General features: G+C 28.4%; 1 protein-coding gene across 8 annotated transcripts in view; it reads right to left on the reverse strand.

Annotated features, from left to right (window-relative positions):
- Positions 1-21,986, reverse strand: part of LOC145293185 (liprin-alpha-1-like) — a 227,278-nt gene that overhangs the window by 114,260 nt on the left and 91,032 nt on the right. For all 8 annotated transcript variants that reach the window (XR_013869680.1, XM_080139676.1, XM_080139674.1 and 5 more), the window contains exons 3-4: positions 12,809-12,973; positions 12,586-12,660 (exon numbers count right to left, since the gene is read on the reverse strand). Coding sequence is in view for 7 of the 8 variants with exons in the window: in XM_080139676.1 (XP_079995802.1) it covers positions 12,586-12,660; positions 12,809-12,973 (240 nt within the window). In the remaining variant the exon portion in view is untranslated. The remainder of the gene's footprint in view (positions 1-12,585; positions 12,661-12,808; positions 12,974-21,986) is intronic.

Consider the following 21,986-nt stretch of genomic DNA (forward strand, 5'->3'; position numbering starts at 1 on the left):
GTGATTAAATATGGATATTTTATAAGCCTTTAGAAAGAAACTAACAAACATCAAAATGAATAATTAGTAAGTTGTATCAAAAGATAGTCTTCATGGGGTTGATTAAAAGATGTTTTCATTATGCAAAGAAACAAAGAATCAATTCAAATGAGTACTGCTCAAAATCAGATTAATTGAATATTGTAATCAATAAACAAGGCTACAAAATTAATATAGATGTGTTCCAATTTACTTTGCCTCCATTTGAGGGCAGAGACAGTTTTTAATGTGAGGAAAATCTAGCTCTCTAAAAAGGGGCAATGTGAATGGAGACAAAAATTAAATTTGTCTCAGTTTAAAGGGGTTGATTTCTCTTTTACTGACCTAAGACAGAAAATATGAAGTGTAGTATCAAAACAGATACATCCTTAAATGCATTTAGTAAGAAAAATGAACGAAAAATCTTATTTATAGGAAAACATCATGGAAATATTAAATTAAACTCTATAATTAGTAATAGTAGTATTTATCTTCATTGAGAATATTAATTTCATTCATTAAAGCAACAGTATGAGTAGGTTTTTTTTTTATCAAGCTAATCTAACTGATTGACTGATCTGCACGATCTTCTTGTTCCAGTTCAAACTAGGCTGAAAAACTGTCGAAACAGCTCATGATATCAATGATATATTTGGCCTAGGAACCACTAACGAACGTGTGGCACAACAGTGATTCAAGAAATTTTGCAATGGTGACAAGAGCCTCAAAGATGAAGACTGTCGCAGCTGGCTGACTGCGGTTGATAACGAACATTTGAAAGCCTTGATTGATGCCAATCCTCATAAAACCAACAACAAGTTGCTGTTGAACTTAAAGTTGACCACTCAACAGCCGTTTGCCATTTAAAGCAAATAGGGAAGTAAAAAAAGTTGGATAAATGGAGCTGCATAAATTGAACAATAGTAAAAAAAAAATCATCGTTTTGAGGTGTCTTCTACTCTCCTTCTGTGCAACAAAAACGATCCATTACTTGAGCAGATTGTGACATGTGATGAGAAGTAGATCCTCTACGACAACTGGCAACATTCGGCACAGTTGTGGAGAAACTCTGCCACACTTCCCAAAGCCGAAATTGTACCAAAAAAAAGTTTATGGTGACTGTTTGGTGGTCTGCGGTTAGTCTCATCCATCTCAGCTTCTTGAATCCAGGTGAAACGATTACAGCGGAGAAGTATTGCAGACAAATTGATGAAATGCACCAGAAGCTCCAACGTATGTGCCTGACATTGATCAATATGAAGGGACTAATTCTCCTCCATGACAACGCTTGCCCACATGTTGCTCAACTAACTCTACAGAAGCTGAACAAATTGGGCTAGTAGACTGCCTCATTTGCGATATTCACCGGACCTCTCGCATATTGATTATAATTTTTTAAGCATCTCTTCTTGCACAAAAAATGCTTCAAAAGCCGAGATGATGCCGAATCGGCCTTCAATGACTTCATCACTTCCAGAACTCTGGATTTCTATGCTAATGAGATAAATAAACTTGTTTCTTGTTGGCAAACATTTGTCAATTCTAATGGTTTTTATTTTGAAAGGAGTTATGATCTATTGGAGTGTAACGTCAACAAATAACTTTTTTATTTGCATCAACCTAGTAACTAATAGGCAACTCCACATTTCCCACGTCAGGATGTCTTTTAAGGTCAAACTCAGGATCACAAATAATACAAGTGAATAAACAATCATTAAAAGTAAAAAAATTATAAATAGGCATAAGTATCAATAATTTTCAAATCAATTTTCATTAATGATTCTAATTTATTAGCTTAAAATTCTTCAGTAAATGAAGAAAATTCTAAAATTAACTGACAAACAAAAAAAAAAGGATACTTTGTAGATGTGTCTAATCAATTGATGCGTTTAGTGATTAAAATGCCTTTTCAAGCTTATTAGTGATTGACGATAAAGTTTTATTGAGATATCTGAACACTTCTGAAATAAGACGTGTCAATTTAACAAAATGTAAACTACTATATTTTAATTAAAAATATAAGATCAATAAAACTTTAATGATCAGTTTTAAACTGAAGAGTGACAGACTGCCAAGAATATTATTTCAAACTAAAGCATGACAGACTGGATACTATTCAGTGGGATCTTAATTGTATAGTATATAAATAAAAACACACACATATATGCATAATTTTTTGGCAATCAGCATCAAGTTAAAATAGCCATACCAAAATGATTATTAGAACTTGTAGCTTTTAAACGCAGCATGAAATGCTAATTGTGATCTGAAACAACTGACAACTAAAATTATCCAATCAAGTTCAAGAATTTTGTTTTGTCAACCAGCAAATTATGCTTTAACTACAATCATTTTACAAAATTTAAACTAAATAAAATTAAAATGATAAAAAAATAAAGTTTTCAGTTCAAAATGGACAGGAAAATAAAGCTATTATACTTTTATTAACTTGTATATTGAACTTCGGCTATATCTTATCTTTGAAATTAAATTATATGCAAAATATTATTTGCTAGGAACAAAATATTTTAAAACAGACAATATTTTTCTGAATGTCATATTTACCAAAAAAAAACAATTATTGTTTTGTTTTTTTTGTTTAATTATTTAAACTTTTCTAACATATTAGCAAAATGTAATGGAAGCCAAATTGACCAAATTGAATTGGACAGGCATGCATCTATTTTCTTTTTATAATAGGCATTAGATGAATAGTTTACACAACCCAGATATATGTAAGCAATCACTTCAATTGTGATTATCAGCTTTATGTAAAAATCACCATTGGAACAATCACCTCAGATGGTCAATAGCCTTTTGAAACAACATTCAACTTTGCAGTTATTTTTGTTCTTTTTCTCCACGTTAAAAAACAACCCTGGTGTCTAACTCTGTCCCATGGGGAGGCATTGTAAATAGGTACTCTCAGTGTACATTTGAATGTGTAAACTTTGATTAAAAACAATAACAATTTTTTTTTTTTTAAATTAAAAACAAAACAAAACAAAAAAAAAACCTTAAAAAGAAAAATAGAAATTAAAAGAAAAAAAAAAGAAAAATTTGTTAGGATAAAAATAAATTCACAGCTATAGAAAGTAAACTAAATTTACTATGATATAAATAAAATAACAGTGTGCTATGTTCTGCAAAGGCTACTGAAAACTTGGAATAATTATGCTAAACTTATCAAAACAAGAAAGTATTTCCAATAGAGAGACAGCTAATTGCTGACAAAAATCACCATCAAAATATATATCAATTCTAAATGTAAAACAATAATACTGTAATGAAATAATAAGCATAGAGAATAGAAAAGAAAAACAACTCAATTGAAAAGAATAAAAATGAACATGTAACATCTCCAATTTATTTTTAAATATAACAGGTCAAGTTTGATTAGAATAGTTTTTTTTTGTTTTTTTTTTAAGTATTTTATGAGAAAATACAATCGATTTAAAATTTTTGTGTAACTTTATCATTTGTGAAATCTCAGTGGAATAATTTGCAAATAAAACTAAAAAATATCAGCATATTTAAGATATTAAAATTTTTTTTTTTTTTTTTTTTTTTTTTTAATATTTCAAGTTGGAGTTTTTAAATATTTTTAATGATGAAGTTACTTATTTAACTTGCTTTCCAAGTTCAAACAAACCATAAATATAAATACAGAAAAAAGAAAATTACAAAAACAACTGTAGTTCTAAAACTACCTACTTCAATTATCTTCTGTGAAATTTTTCTTTATCTTTCTCTTTCACATTTATATGAATAAAGGAAGTTTGTTCTCAAAAACATGCAAGTGGGTGGTATCAGATGATACTTCTAACAAGGAATCTAAAAGAGCAAGTTTCTAAAAGAGCATAAAATAACCCACTTAATTTTTTTCTTCTGATCTTAAAAGTTAGATTATACAAGATTATGTTGATTCTGAAAATCTGAACAAATTTTCATCATGTTAAGATCCTCTATCACAATGCAATTAACATTCTTAAATCAAACTCCAGTTGTGCAAGTACTTTTTACTCAATTTTCTCCAAACAGTATTTTTCTGTTCGTTTTTAAATTGTATTAAAGCATTGCACTTCAGAAAAGAAAAAAATAATTATGAAATATTCCTAGGAGGATTACTATAGTTATAGCAATAAAACAATTTTGCATCTTGGATTATTTAGGCTATAATTGTCATCTTGGCTGTTATTTTTGCAATGTTCGGAGGATACAACCTCCAACTTTCATCAGGTACATCTTTTTAAGCTTGAGAGTCTTCAAAAAAGTCTTAAAAAAGATTTGTAGTCTATAAATAGTATCAAAATTACTGATTTATGCTTAGGATTAAAAGAATAATTTTATTATTTTAATAAACATGTGCTATTTATATCTATAAATGTGTTATGTGTAAAACATATTTAAAACAGTAAATAAATTAAATTGCAAATAATTCATTCTGGAGTAGCTAATTATTGGAAGGATGGGAACTGCTTATATTTTTCCCTTGTTAAGCTTTTTAAGACTAATAATTGCATATTTTTTTTTCATTACTGGTATTATTTTTTTATATAATTCACAGGGTAGTCCTGCTAATCAGGTATAACAGTATGTAATGAATATTCTGTAATGACAATTCAAATCATACTGTATAAAAGAAATAAACAATATAGTCAAATTAAAATTACTGAACTAGGAATGTGAATTTCAAGAAATAAATTTAATCCATCTTGATATTCTTCCTAATTCAGATATCTTAAATATTTTACTAAAATAAAAATTAAGTTTATTTAATTGTATTCCTATTATAAAACATTGCTATACAATGTATATATGTGAGTTGTTCCAAAAGTAAAGCCTCCTATGAAAACAGGAGTGGTACCATAAAACAAGTGACCTTTAGTGCTCCACAATTTATTTCACAATTTATTCACCACCATTCTCACTGCATACACTGTATACAGTGTATGCATTCCCTTGACACTTCCTCTTTCGGAGAAAGCCGGTTCAACCAATCTAGGTTGAATACTGCACAGCAAATAACATAAAATTCTCAACACACTTTTGCCAAGAATTCAATAACTTATTTCTGCTTTTGATGTATGTTCATGACAGGGGGGTTGCTTTCTTAGAGTCTAACATCATCAATATTTGAAATAGAGAGATGAAACTTTCAGGTCATGAATGCACAAGTTCAGTCATCATAACAATGCAATTTGCACTCCTTTTTATTCATTCAGACAGAATAAAAATAGGAGGCATTACTTTTGGAATGCCCCTCTTATATATTGTTAATTATATAGTCATTACTTCACACTAATAAACATCAAGTTTCACATCTAATGCATGCTACAGAGCAGCACATTCAATCATCAGCAATCACATGGAAAGTATATTACGCATTATACTGCTCTTGCAACAGGAACTGAGCACGCTGATCAATCTTTCTATTGATAAGAGAAATAAATTGATTATATATATATATAACAAGTACAACTGTTTGTAACATACAAAATTAGTTGTAATTGTTTGAGATTCAATGCTAAATTAACTGAGTTTGAATGACATTAATTGAAGCCCTTAATAAAAAAATAGGTACTTTATTAGTTGATAGATTAAACCATATGAAGGTATATTTAAAGATATAAATAAGAATTAGAAGCAAGGAGTTATGTATTATATATTGTTATTGTCTTTTAAATAAGGGCCTTTAAATACTGTGTATTTAATGATCTAAACAGAAGCAACACTTGATTAAGAAGATCAATTCAAATAAACTCCATAAAAGTACTCTGCAATATTTGTCTATGTCAAAAGCAGAGATCGAGATCATTAAATTCTAAGTTGAGTTATTTAATTAATCATAATTCTCAACTTTTTCATACCATCTAATTAGAGTTCAAAATAAGAGTTAAATGACAACAGCTTTAAAATGACTGATTAACAAGTCTAAAACTACTTTAAAAAATCTATACTAGTTCTTAGAGTAAATTATCTATCTCATTACAATATTAGACATTTAGCTAAACTATTGAATACACTGAACTATATCTATATATACTTGTAAATAATCACATATTTCTTCCAATAGTTAATCTGAATGAGGATAAAGTTGCATCCTCAAAATAAGTATAAAACTATAAAAGATAAAAAAATCTAAATGGACTTTTAAAAAATAAGTTAAACAAAACAAAAACATTCTTTAAATAAAACAAGACTTATTGAAAAATAACAGTAAACTGAAAGGATACTGCATTGGTTGAAACACTGAAAAAAATAAAACACTTTGTTTGCTGCAATCTTACATTTCTCTGTCAAAATTACATTTAGTTCAGAATTTTAAAAGTATCTTAAAGCCAGCAATTCCTATTACTTCAAAAATAATTTTTTAACATCCTTCAAGTTTTCCTCAATATTTCTGTGCCATCAAAAGACAGCACAACTATTTTTTAAAAATTGTATAGATATAAATTCACACTCACTCATACATACACATCATATATTACCAAATCACAATGATGCCAAAACCATCATAAATGTTTTTGTCTTTTTCTGAGATAGGAAAAATATTAAACAATCAGTTAACTTTACATCCTTTAACTTTAACATCCTTCAAGTATATTAAAAGAAAAACAAAAGGTTAAGACAATGTTTAATTTCTGAAGAAAGCATCTAGTTTATATTATCCGTTGTGTCAAACTAACATTCAAACTACTTATGTTACTTTCTGTTTCATTCAAAATAATGGAATAACATAGCATATAATTTCAGTCAGTTAATAAATATCAATGCCCCCCCCCCCCAATGTCAATTAGGGAGATTTATTAAATATTAGTGACAGAACGATGCCAATTATGTTCTGAATCTCCAATTTGAATACAATAACTAATTCAAATTCTTTAAAATATTTCAAAATATTTTATTACAGGTTTGTTGCTTTTTAAAAATTTTTAAATTGCCCCCCCCCCCCAATGTAATCTGCTCCCTATGTTAAGAATGAGTTTGTAAATAATAATGTTACTATTTAGAAAAATCATTCTTAACAGGAGGTGGGCAGGGGTTGTATTTATTAACTATTCTGTGCATCTCCTTTATCAAAGAATGTTCACATTTTTATCCTAATTATAAAGATTTGGTTAGTCTCTCTCTTTTAATGTAAATAGAAAACAAAAATGCAGCTAATAATAGTAATAATAATGGCAAATTTGTTCCCCCAACTCTGTGATTACATGTGAATACCTTTAAAATTTTAGTGAAAAATGAATTTAAAATAGGAGATCAGTTTCATATATTAATTTTACTTAAAATATACATCATTCCCAGGCATTCTAACATTAAGTATGTTCACTAAATCTTTTTGCCACTAACCCTAAGTCTGACTGTCAAGATTGTAAAACTATGTGTAATTGCTTAAAAACCATTTTTATTACAAATGCTAGAATATCTTTAAAAAAAAAAAAAAAAAAAAAAAAGCTCATTTTATCTTAAACTTATGCGTGAAACTGATCCCCCACTCTAAATTCTTAAATAGTTGTTTCATTTTTTAAGGAGAGGTGATTTAGTGGTAAAAAGGCAAAAACCCACCAAAATAATTCATACATGGATAAAAGCCTACCAACAAAGAAATAATTTTTTTTAAATTAAAAAAAAAAATCATTTTATATTTATCCTTTTATAATAAGCAATAAATATTTAGCAGTAATTTCTTGACAAAAATTTTAACATTTTTCAAAAATTTTAACCTTTTTAAATACTGCATTATGAAATTACCACTGCTTTCCTCTTGTGCTGTAGTCTTTTTCTTCATTTCGCAATTAAAACTTTTTGTTGCAAAAGAAGGTATGCAAATCTGTGTTAGTTCACCAGAAAAAAATTTAAATGATTGTTTTTAAAATCAGAAATAAGGCTAAATTTTTCTGATTTTAATACCTCAAAGGTTCCGAACAGAAGTTGTTAATTGTTAAATCAATATCCAATTTAAATATATCCTCAAAAATTATGGAAACAGCTGAATATATCTAGTGCTGGTTCTAGGATAGAAATTAATTATGGTTAAAGTTAATGTCCATGAATATGTTGTTGTTCTTGTTTTTTTTTTGTTTTTTGTGGACCATTTTATTGTACAAGAATATTTTCTTCAATAGATTTTTTAATGTAGACATTTCTAGAACCAGCACGGTGAAATTATTCTTGTTGATTTAAAACCGTGACTAATTTCCATACATAAACGTTTGTAGTATTCAACCATGGATAGTACCAAAAATGTTAATACATGTCTTGAAAATTATGTTGATTCAAGATAAAATAAATGAAATGTAAAGGAGATGAATCCGATTAAATTGCAGATGCATAATATTATACATTAATAAAGAATAAACCCACCATTTTCATTGTCAATTTCCAGCGATATTAAATATATTTTTTAAAATTATTGAAAAATTATTTCCACTTGATACTGTAGAATATTTCAAAATTTTCACCTGATTCTACAGGGTGGCCCACTTTGAAGTAGCCTGATCTCTCTAATCCTTCTCTTAACGACCAACTGACACCACAAGACAAAATGCAATTCATTTTCCAACAAGATGGCGCTACATGCCATACGTCTCACAGATCACTGACACGAGTTCATGACATGTTTACAAAAAAAGAGAACAATAAGAAAATGGGTTACTGTCACCATGTTCCCCAGACTTATCATATGATTTTTATCTTTGGGGGACTTACAAACAAAAGTTTATGCAAATAATCCTCACAATCTAGACCAACTAAAGAACACCAACGCTATCAGAAAAATCACCAGAGAAGATCTACAGGTAGTATCTACAAACGTTAAACGTGCCCAGAAATGCATAAATGTCAACGGGGAGCACTTCCAGCATCTTTTATAACACTACAGGTAATTTAAACAATAAAAGAATGTTCCTCCTCTCTACTACATTTTCTGGGCTACTTTTAAGCGGGCCATCCTGTATATAAAGTAAACAAAACCACAAAACTAATGAAGGTGCATTCAATTAGAAAGTTGAATGAAAAATCTCATTTCTGTCCTAATTTTATAAGCAACAGCGTAATTAATATTAGATTTTCAGTAATAATTAAAGGCAAAATGAGATAGGTAAACACGGATGCAATGTCTGTCTCTAAAAATATGAATTAAGGTTAATTAGCAATTAAATGCATTTACAGTTAACTCTGCTTTTAATATTTGAATTCTTTGTTCAACTGAATTTCACTTATTTTAAATCTTCAAATGAATCTAATATAAAGCCGTTATATCTGATATTATTTCTATCATTCGGACTACTGTTCTCATCTTGGATATTTTTCTCATCACAACAGTAGTGTGAATAATACATAAAATCCAAATTATCAATCTTTATTTTAAAAATTCTGAAACATTTCATAGTGATATTTCCAAAGAATGATGAGAGTTGGCTTATTGTCATAGCCTTATATAACCATTACTGATCATATATATATATATATATTTATTCACACACACACACACACACACACACACACACACACACACACACTATGTAAGACAACATTATCTCGATTTATATATCAAACTATTATTTGTTTTTTACTTTTGTAGCTGGAAATCAGTGTATCAGCCTTCATTATACCATGATTAACTATTTATATGCACAACATTTTTATCATATTCACGATACAACTCTAGAGATTAAAATATAGGTCAAAGTTGCACAATGCACAAGCATATACAGTACTTTCAGAAAGTTCTTTTTATTTTAGTGTTGTAATATTTGCATCGTTTATTGGTTATTTTTACTTGTAAAATTTTGGAGTAAATCTATTTAGTTTGCCTTTTTGGCCATTTTTAAAAATTTTTAATCAATTATTTCATTTCAATAATTTTTTTACATAACTTAAAATCTCACAGAATATAGGAATATACAAATCAAATTCTTTTAAATATTCCATCAGATAAACCCAAAAAAGTTCTGAAGTCATACAGCTTATTCTGAAAATATTCTGCACTAATTTCTCTCAGAAAACCAATATCAACATACAAAGATTTCTGGGTGCAAGTCCAGGATTCAACCTTATTAAAAAACAAAAAATACAAAAAATATTTGATGATATACATATCAGTCACAGAACCAAAATGTCATATTCCAAAAATCATGTAAATTGATCAAGCAGTATTTTAATTAAGAAAATCAAATTTCATGATAAAGTAAGAACAGTCGGTCTTGATCTGCCATATTTAATGAAGGGAGACAATTCAATTTGAACTGCCAAGATTTTTAAATCAGTCTTATAACAGTTACGAAATATGTTATCAATCATTAAAAACTGTAAAATAATTTTCTAGAAAAAAAAAATTGATCACTTTACGTAATTTTTGGAATATGATATTTTCATTTCATGACTGGTACATACACCATAAAGACTTTTCTGTATTTTTGCTTTTTTAATTAGGGTGAATTCTGGATAAGAACCATTTTCTATTATTTCACTACAAGTAATCATTATTTTAAACTCAAATCAGAAAAATCTTGAATGAAATTTCTACAAACTTGATGTAATAAATTAGAATATTTCCAAAAATCGACAGATTTCCACCTGTGAAATGAAATTTCTACAAGGGAATAATTATCCCATGGATGTCATTCAGTAATACTGAACCATTTGAAGATCAAACTGGAAAAAAAGGGGAGTGACTTATTTAAGTGAACATGATGTAACCTGCTTACCAGGATATCCAAGAACCACATAGGCATTTTAGTTTTAACATCGATCTACAATGAATTTTCAGATAAACTAATTTTGAACTTTGTTAACACAGATATTTTTTAATAATTTAATTTTTAATATGGGGCTCCGATATTCAAAATCTTAGAATCTCATTGCATTTAGGTAAAAGACAAATACTATTTTTGTTTCATCATTATTTAAATTTTAAATAAAACATGATAGCGTTAGCTTTCTGCTAAATTTGTGTTTGTATTAAACTGCAGCAGTATATAAAAAAAAAACACTATTTGGACGTTTAGTTGTTTGAATCTAAGCTGTAAAAAAAAAAAAAAAAAAAAAAAAAAAGGTTAATGAAATACCTGAAGATTCAAATTTTCTCTGGTCTAATTTAAGACAAACACAAAACAGGTAGAAATGTGTAATCCTACTATGTATTAAATAAAATTTCAATAAAAATTTATTGAAATGCACTGAGATTCTAAGAGTCTTTGATCATTGGAAGACACATATAAAAAATTGGACTATTAAAAAAAGAAGAAAATGTTTTTTGCATGGTGGGTGATTGTTAGAGCAACTTGTACTCCAAAATTTTGCAATCGAAATGATCCAAGTGATCCAAGTTATAAAAATAAAATATTATAATACTGAATCAGTATTATATTTTATTTTTATAATATTTTTATCAGTGATATCATTATTTACAAAAGATATTATAAGGAGAGTAATCACATAGCAAATAAGTTAAACTTCAACATTTTCAAGATAATTCTATTGAATGTGTTGAGCTTATAACTATATGTCGATTCAAGTCAGTGTAACATAAGCAATATTTTAGTTCTTTTCTACAATAATGGATTCTCTGAATAAACAATGTTTATCTTTTGTTGAGGCACATAAATAAATCATACTACTAGACTTGGATAAATAAAATTTATTTCTTCCATTTAAAAGTTTCAAAATCAATTTTGAATTTCCAATGGTCAAAAAAAAAAATCAGCCACACCGTACATACATAATGAAAACAAAAATATCTGACTCCATGATTATGTACTTTTTATGGCCATGGGAAATTTAAAAAATTATTTGGAAAATTTAGTTCTTGTCTAGAATTCTGCCATTATTAAAAAACAAAAGTAAAAAAATCTGTATGATGTATGTATCCATTAGGGAATAAAAATGTCATATTCCAAAAATCAGATAACTTGATCAAATAGTTTTATTTTAAACCAAGAAAATCAAATTTTATGAGTAAGCAAAAAGGGACCATCTCACATTGCCATCTTGAAGAAACAAGGACAGATAACTTCACAATAATTCAAACTTGCAAAATCAGCCTTGTAATGTCTACAATTTCCAATTAATTTCTAAAAATCGTTTAAAAATGGTTTTCCTCATAAATATAAAACTACTTGATCAATTTTCGTGATTTTTGGAATATGATCTTTTCGTTCCATCATGCATATGTACATCATAAAGATTTTTTTCTGTATTTTTGTATTTTAAAATAGGGGAATTCTGGACAAGCACTGAAACTCTAAATAGATAAATAGGAAGTAACTTCTGCCTAGAATTAAAGTTTAGAAGCGAAAGTCAAGTATTATGGTTTATGTGTGCTCCTAAACCTAAAAAAACACAATTATCAGAGAAACCACTATTCTAGAAAAGAATTCGTAGTCTGCCCCTTTAGAATTATTAATAGAAAATTATATGCCAAACATTGATATGTCGGATTATAAGAGAATATGCAAGTCAAACAGTTGATAGATTTGGTAAATGATTTCAATCGCCGAAAAAGCTGGAAAGAAAAGAAAAATACACTTTTGTTTAAAGAATTACTTTAAAACTAAAATATACCTCTTGGTTAGCATTTGATAATTCCTCTTCTAATACTGCAACACGTTCCAATGATACCCGTAGTCGTTCCCGAACCTACAATTAATGACAAAAAGAAATTTTCATAAAGATCAGTTATTACTAATCATGTTTAATATTTTAAAAGAATTCAAAGTGTGATAGAAAGTAAAACGAGTTACATTTTAGTATGGAAAAAAAAATAGATAAATAATCGAAAGTTTACCTTTTCATCAAGTGCTTTATGATGTTCAAATAGGGATTTAAGTGCCTTCAAAACTTCTACCTCGCTAGAAACTCCACCTGGGGACGAGGCCTGTCGTTTCACAACCGTCATCCTGAGTGAGCGCTCATGTCGAGCAACAAGGCACTCCAGGTGCTCCAGCAGTAACTTGAATGAAAGGAAAAACAAATTCAATAAGGAATTTAAAAAAAAAAGCATCAATTTTAAATACATTTTGGTGTAATACATTTTGAATATTAAAATATTAAAAAAAATATTATATTGGATAATGAAGTAATATTTGCTTGATAAATTCTATCAATAAAAACATAGATCAATCTACATAGAAACACGTCAGTAATTAGAATGTCAAAAACAGTCAAAGTAGTGGAAGTACTTACAATATCCTCATCCAATAAGGCTAAAATGTACAATAAGATTATATATACTTTCTATTTGTTTTTACATAAGCAATAATATGTTGTTACAGTCATGAGCATGTTTTGGTCAGCTAGTTAATAGTAACTAAAGACCTCTTCAGTTCGCTTTCGTATAAGCAGTATTGCCTGAAGAGGTCTCTAATTACTAGTAAGGTGCTGACCAAAGCATGCTCATGATTGTGTAGCAACATATTACTGCTTATGTAAAAACAAATAGAAAGTTCACCCTGCCCTTCTTCAGTATTGTGCACTTTTGTATTAAGCTTGTTAAACTTCATTGTTTACTTTACCTTTGGAAAATAAAAACCTTGGATTTTATATATATATATATATATATATATATATATATATATATATATATATATATATATATATATATAAAAGCTTAAAATAAACCATAATTCAAGAGAGCAATTTTGAGAACAAAATAGTGATGGGACGATTCCAATACATCCCTCAATTCTGATTCTTTTAAATTTCTAAATATTGTCCTTTTTTTAAGGGGGGGGGTGTTACTGCAAAACCTCATGCAATATGTGTATATATTTTCACAAATGTAAAATTACACTTGTGGTGATGATTTATAGATTTTAGTTCTACCGATTTTAAAATCAATAAATATTGATCATTTCATCATTAATAAGAGCCATGGAAAACTGACAACTAAAAACAATTAAAAGAATCATTTTTGGCATTGGAAAATAGGCACAATTCTTTTCCAATTCCAATACTCCCCAAAAATTCTGATTTTTTTTTTTTTTTTTTTTTTTCCGATTCCGATCAATCATCCCAACACTAGAAGAAAACTTTCCATCCAAAAATTCTTTAATAGACTGTAAAGATCCATGCCTCTACCTCTCAATATTCAAGACGTCAACTAAGTGCCAAGTATATCAAACCCTAATTAAAACAGTGTTGCAAAGGCACAGCTAGTTTGTGCAGAAAATTTGAATCAAGTATTTGTTTTTTACGGATTTTTTAGCATTCTGTGAATACCCCGTTCCCAGCTTATTTCTAATGCCAGAAAAAAAAAAAGCCAAACATTAGTAGCAATCTCTGGCCAGATATCCTGTATATTTTGTCATGTTCTACATCATATTGCTGATGAATTTTCCATTCAATCTATGGCACCAAATCCATCTTAGTACTAATGAAATCAGCTGAACGAAGAGATCACAATATGGCTGACAATGTTACTTTAGGCCCTTAGTGCAGTGGTCTTCAGCAGTGGGATTATGAGTCGTTGGAAATCGCCAGGTAAGATATACTGAACTAATTCAAAACATTGTCGAAATAAGGAAAAGCGTCAGCTCAACCTTTCTGGAGTGATAGCCGACACAAATAAAAGATTATCTTTGTGACTAATTGGCATCTGCTGTTCCAAACTAAAAAAAAATTCTTGAACCAACAATTCTTTAAATACATGAATATTGTGAAAACTTAATAAAAAATAAAGGAAGGCATGAAGGAAGTGATAACCCAACATGTGTTCTTACTGAATAGTGAATTCATCACAGCAGAGTGTAATAAAAGAAAAAGAAAATTTTAATATCAAACTAGCAGGGAGACCCGACATTGTTTGGGATTTTATAATGATCAACGAATGTTTCACAGTCCCATATTTTCATTGTTATCGAAATCAACAAAATCATATAGATTGATTGCCTGCTCTAGTTAGAGACCCATCGCGGTGCACCAAGAAGCTTTACATTCCTCCCAGCAGTGACTTAGTCCACAATACATTGTGATCTACATTGCACTGTAGAGAAAAATGCAAAAGTTAAGTATCATGTACTTCAATGGTGCTTTAAACAGAAACATTCATTTCGAATATGCCCCTGTCATATCAAAGAACATACTGTTCATTTTAGATGTCAAGCCTTTCAGCTTTGTGCGGTAATAAAACTTCTCAAATTTACTTGATGTTGGGCTGTGTGTATTAACATTGGTTAAAATCACTGGTTCCTTCTTTCATCAGATTATTTTCATTATTGATACTTATCAAATACATTCCAATATATAAATTATCTAAGAACACTGCCAGAGACCAAGTACTTTTGTGTGAAATTCCATAAAAATCAGCACGCTTTTGAATCCATAGGGAATGAACTCACAAACACACAAAGTTCCTTTTATATAATAGTAGAGATATTAAAGAAAATTATTTTTAGATTTTCCTTAAAATCGAGCTCTTTTATATTTTATTGATGCATATATATATATATATATATATATATATATATATATATATAAGCATAAAATACAGTTTGTTTTTGTTTTGCAAAATGTTTTTTAAAAATAATTCCGACTGTGACTAAAGTTGTTTTATCATTTATTTTAAGAACATTTTTTGTGCTAACAGACTCAGTAGATCGCCCATGTAAGCGGGAATATTTAATAAAAATCGGAAGTTTTCTTTAGTAAATATCTTTTGCCAGATGTGTATTTTAGGTTGCAAAATAGCCTTGCACGTCCAAAAGGGGGAAAATGTTCCTGCCATCGCCTAAACAAATGTAAATTATTTTCATTTTCTTTTCACGTAATCGCAACTAATATATTTTGAAACATGTATTCAAGGTTAGCACAAGGCAGAAAACTAAACCGCTCTTTGTTTTTATCCATATTCTTTCTAAATCATGTTAAGAAACATTAAACAATAGATGTATAAATTTAAAAAAAAATGTTTCATTTTTTAATCATGTTAAATATAAAACAATAAGATTATAAAATTAGAATAGGTCCACTTTGTTTAATTTCCTGATTACTCATTACTTGATCAACAATATTAATATTCATTTTGATGGAAAAATAAATCTAAAAACTACAAACGAATAAAATGTTTTTAAAAATGCGGATAAAGAAAGAATAAAGACAAATGAAATTGAAAATTTTTTTTAAAATGAAATGGTAAAAAACAAAAACAAATGAAATTGAAATTCTTTTTTAAAACAAAATGAAAAAAAAAAAAAAAAAAAAATGAAATTATTTTTTTACATGCCTAAATGATAAAACTATTGAAAATGATATAAAAGAAACTTTTGAAAGTGCTTAAAAAACAAATACAGGTTCGTTATCAATTTAAATTTTAACCACGTATTGATATATAAAAGAAAATGAAACTAGATGGTGTCAGTAACATTTTTCTCTTTTGGAAATGCAATGGTAGATGTATCAGAATTTTGGGGGAATTTTTGACACCCCTAACACGAAACTGCGAATAAAATATAAAAAAACTTGTAATTTCTCTTTTTAAAGTGGGTTGTTTATTTTCTTTATGGAATATACTTCCAAAATAAACTATTAAAGTTGTTTAAAAAATAATAGAATTATTATTTTTTATTTTTTAAAAAATAGTGTTTACAAAGTGCTGGCGCGCCTTCATGCAGCCATTTTTTTAACGTAATGAAATCAATTGAATTTTCTGAGTTAAATATTTTTCCATTTTTAAACTTTAAAAATCTATCGAAATTTTTCTATTGGTTCAATTTTTACAATATTCTCAGGATCAATGTGAAATTTTATGCTCTTTCCAATAAACCAAATATATAATATAAACGTGGTTTTTACATTCACCCCCCCCCATTTTGAAATGTCTATTAAAATTTAAATAATCAATTTACTCAAAGTTTTATATATCAAAAATAAAATATTCTAATTTAAAAAAAAAAAAGAAAAAAAAAAGTGTTTTTTTTAAATTTACCTGTAAAGTCCAAAGTGTAAAACCTTTTCTTTTTAAAAACCATGTGGATTTTTACAAAAAATTTTTTTATTAACTGGAAGCTTATGCTATGCTTAGATTGTCAAGCAAATATTGGACGCTTACGATAATTTTTTTCTATTTCATTCAATGTTTTCTTTTTTTAGATATTTAAAAAAACAAAAATTCACTCGATAAAGAAGTAATAAAATATATTAATCAAAACTCATGTATTTCATTAAGAGAATAAAAAAGAAAAAACAAATTAGAAGAGTGGGTTTTTTGTTTAACAGCAAAAACTTATAAGTGAATGTGTTCAATTTTTATCAAAGGAGGCCCAAAAATACTAATTTTGGTTTACAGCACGCAATAGAAAGCGACATTAATTTTGGCCCTTTGAAGCCACCGGAAGATAAACGCAAAGAAAATCAGAAATTTGTCTCCCTTTATTTGAATAGTGAAAAACATCGGAGTTCGCGTTTTTTGTAATCCTTGTTTAAAAAAGTATTTTATTTAAAAAGGACATGGAGTGTAAGTATAAATATGGATAAATTCTTAACAATGAACTATGGAAGTACCCATTGAATAGTATTTTTTATAGGTCAGTGATTTTTTGGAATTTATATATATTTTTTATAATCGAAGTAAGTAGAATTTCATTGATTTTCTTTAAATCTTTTTTAAAGAAAACTGATTTTAAAAAACAAATATTGCATAATTTGCTATTAAACCTGTTATTTTTTTTAAATTTGGTCATTGCTCCTTTAATTAAAAAAATTAGGGTTTGAATTACATTTTTCAAGTAGCTATAAGCTTTAAAAGACAGTAAGTCTAAATATTCCAGTGTTTACCACAAATTTTTAATGGCGATTTCTGACACTGCTAATGCAAGGATTAGAGGCTATTTTGCAACCTAAAATACATATCTTTCTAGGTATGGACTTAAAAAGATATTTGCCAAAAATAACCTCTCAAAACTTCTGAGTTAATTTTATTGTTTATTACAAGATTGTTTTATGATATTTTATACTGCGTACTCAGTTGATCGCCTGTATTGAAGATGCTTTAATCAGTAGCAGCGGCAATTAGTTGTATATTGATCATGCTTAATTTTTAGTCGTACATTTTTAACTTGAGCATAAACAAATATAGATATCAGTAAATTGCAATATTTTGTCATTGGGTAATTTTTTTTTTTTTAAAAGAAATATTTTACTTGTATAATCAACAGATATAAGAAATAATATTTCATGCTTTATATATGAATTGGTTTACTGATTAAATGGGATCAAATATATTAAATATAGTAATGCCCATCAACCATAAAAATGCTTTGGATATTTCAAGATTTTAAGGTAGTTCTATTAAAATAGTAATATTTTAAAAATCAAAATATTTCAAGTCCTCAAAATACCACCATTTTGTTTGGAAATGAATATCCTTTAACATATTTTAATAAATAATAATGTACATGATATATTTAAAGAGTTTTTAGCAAAGAAATGATAAAAATCTTATGAAACGGCCATTTTATGTTATATTTTTTTTCACTCCACGGTGTTTAAAACTTTGGTACCATTCCTCTATAAGGAATTTTGTCATGAAATCAGAAAAAGCATATTGTTGGGGGGAGGGGGGGATGAAATAAACTAGTGCATTCATTTTTTTTTTTATTGTTTTAAAAATAAAACTTCAACACGAACACAACGTGTTTTGAACATTTTTTCTAAATATTTTTCGTACCCGAACTCATAAGTAAAATAATGTTATTGCATAAAAATAATTTTTTATGCAATAAAATGATAATTTTATGTTGATTTCTTATAGTACCGGTGGTTTTTAATAATGTTTCCTCTAAAATGTTAACCTGTTTTCAACAAAAGTAATTAGTAGCGCTGATACTTAGCAAGCTAAAGTAGCAGTAGCTGTTTAATTTAAAGCAACGAGTTTGTGAATTACATTTATTTTCAAAAACAAAACGCTTTATTTAAAATTGATGCAGTTTGTGATTCTTTTATAGAATTTTCTTCAAGAAATATCAATTTTTTTAAATATACTTAACTTTTGAACTTTAATTGTAGTAATAAATAACTTTATAGCAGCCAATTAAAAAAAAAAAAAAAAAAACTAAATAAGATATTAGTCTTTTAGGTGATTATGTGTGAATACCCTAAAAAACTTAGCGGAAAAAAGAAAAAAAAATTACAACAAAAATAATTTAGGATTTAGGGGAGATCCTTTTCACATATAAATTTACTGTATAATGATCCCTCATTTCCAGCCGTTCTTGCCTTTTAATTTTAATAAAGTTTCAAAATTATAAAAAGAGGTTTCCAAGATAATTTTTTTCCAACAAACTTGAAGTTGTCACAATTATGTTGCTAATTAAACTACTAAGATAAAGTTGATAGTATTTTTCATGTTTTGTCAAGAGCTGATTACATACAGTTTTTAGGTATATTGAAAATGTTTTGGTTTGAGGTATCAATGCAATTTAAACTGCAATTAAATTGCATATTAACATTATTTTAATTCTGAAAATTTGAACAAATTCTGATCATTTTAAGATCCCTTAAACGGGCGGCTTAACACCACTAAATAACACTATGCCCTCAAATTCTGTCATACAAGTTATATTTTCTTTCAATTTGCCCCATTTATAGATATATTTTTTAAATTGCAGATGGTGGTCTAAATTCTTGTACTTATTAAAGGTCCAAGGCAGTATTATAAAGCCATATGTGTCTCTCCGGATAAAATTCAGAAATGACCAAAGATTCATTTGCCAATGGTTGCCAAAAGTTTGGCATGAAGAGATAATATAATAGAGTGGAGCAAATTCAGTTGTAATTTTTCCTCACATTTCATGTGCGATGTTTCTGACCAAAAGATAAGAATTACTGTTATCTCAGTCAGCTATTTTCTGTCAGTGATATGCAAAGATTTTCGATCCTTTCATAATATTCATAATTCAACTGCCATTTTACCCCTCTCTATTACTCTTAAGTGGTTTTTAGCCTAGATAAGTGGCAACATTAATGGAGGAGAGGTATATTGAATTGGAACAAAAATAATTGCATAGCCCCATTGGAGCCTACCCCACTAAGAATCAGTAAGCCTCAGACAAAAGTCAACATATACTCCCTTCTCCACCTTAGAAAATAGCTAATGCCGGATACTATTTACTTTGCTCTGTAAAAGGAGGAAATTAGACCCAAGGTCAGTTTTTAATCTGCAACCAATCCAAGAGCAATAACTTAACTGAAATTCTGTATTTGTTTCTTACATTTTTCTTATTAGCCCATTTCAATAAATTAAAAAGTTAATTTCTTTTAAAAATAAACCGAACACGCAGGATCCCCCTCCACTAGTGAAAAATTTATTTTTGCCATGATTAATGTTTGTGCAAATTTCTTTTTTAAATACAAGGCGTCATTATGGAGAAAAGTGCAAACAAATGAACGAATAGGAGTGAATTACTAGATCCAATCCCTCCTTTGTTGGGGGACCAATATGTGGGGTGTTTTCAGAAAGTAACAAGATTAAATATATATTAAACAAAGGCAATTATTATTTCAATTCAGTAGATTTTTTTTTTTTTTTGTGCTATTTTTTTCCTTTTCCTTTATCTTATGCACTTGAACTAATATTTTATTTCAGTCAAATATATCACACACTTTTCTTTTTTGAACAATTATTTTGTGTTATGCATCATTCAGTTTGAATAAGTAGTATACAAAAGCAATATAATATTAATGAATATTAGACCTGCATGTTTAAACCTTTGTGTTAGCCAAGTATAGAATACAATGTTGACAGAGTGCACTTGCTAGTTTGTATATCTAAAACAGTACATACGAAGTAATAAATTTTACTTCCTCTTCGTATAGTAGATCCAGTTACATAAAACAATACATGAATTTTCTTTTTCTTCAATATGTTGGAAATATCCTTTGTATATTTTATTTTTTAAATTTTAATACAAGTTTAAAATAGAACAAATTTATTTGGAGAAGGAAGTAACAATTCCAATGCTAAATAATGATAATGAAAAAATAAACTTTAAAAATTTTTCGACATTACGCTTATATCTGTATTATATAAGATTTTTAGATCTTTCAGAATGAACAGGAACGAGAAACAACATAGATGAAAATAACAGGATCATCAGAATCGTGAACATCAACGCAAACATACATTACAGACAAGTGGCAAACAAGTCAAATTTCATCTTATATTATGCAATTAGCGTCAATAATACACAAGTGCATTTGCATGGCCGGTGACACTGATTATTTGAGTATCTGTATCATTTGCTTACATCCAAATGCCCTTAGATTTGTGCCGCATTGTTTTGAGAAAGCCCCCGCCCCCTTCACTACAGACAAAATACACAAAGCAACAACATTTCACCTTACAAGAATGCGTATTGCAGGAGATGTTAATTCATTTTGCATATTAGCTTCAGCAAACACACCTTAGTTGCTATTACTTCCAGGTCAACTGACTAGGAGTGGTAGTGTTGAATACAAAGACAAAGTCTCATTCTAACATGTAAAACAACTTTATTGAATCATCTTCATTAATGTGGTAATAAAAGAGGAGTGGAAAAGAGAACAGTGTTAGTAATAGAATAAGTCTATATGTATGGACAGAAAACAAAAAGGTTCAGAAATCCTGCTTGTAAAGAAGAGAAATAAATGTCTATATATGAAGAATGCATACCATACATCAGTGTTGAAGTCAGGGCCATGTAGGTATGTGCACAAGTGTGTGTGTGTGTGAGTGAGTGATAGTAAGTGTACATGTATGTGGAAATAGTAACCATGTTGAGTTCTTGGTGCTTCTTGTTCAACCTCAGAGCAAGATGGGCTTCAACATATCAAAAGATAAGATTGGAGTAAAATGGCTTAGCTTGCTTTGGCCTCCTGGCCAGAAATGAGAAAGTAGGCAGTGTGTTATACCTTTTTATCAACTTCTATCATGTGCTCAGCTTGCCTGAGAGATGGCCTCTGATTGGACAAGCCAGAAAGTATGTTGACTG

The sequence above is a fragment of the Euprymna scolopes genome, chromosome 14 (genome assembly GCF_053919585.1).
Source record: "Euprymna scolopes isolate OS-2025 chromosome 14, ASM5391958v1, whole genome shotgun sequence".
In the NCBI taxonomy this organism is placed as follows: Eukaryota; Metazoa; Mollusca; class Cephalopoda; order Sepiida; family Sepiolidae; genus Euprymna; species Euprymna scolopes.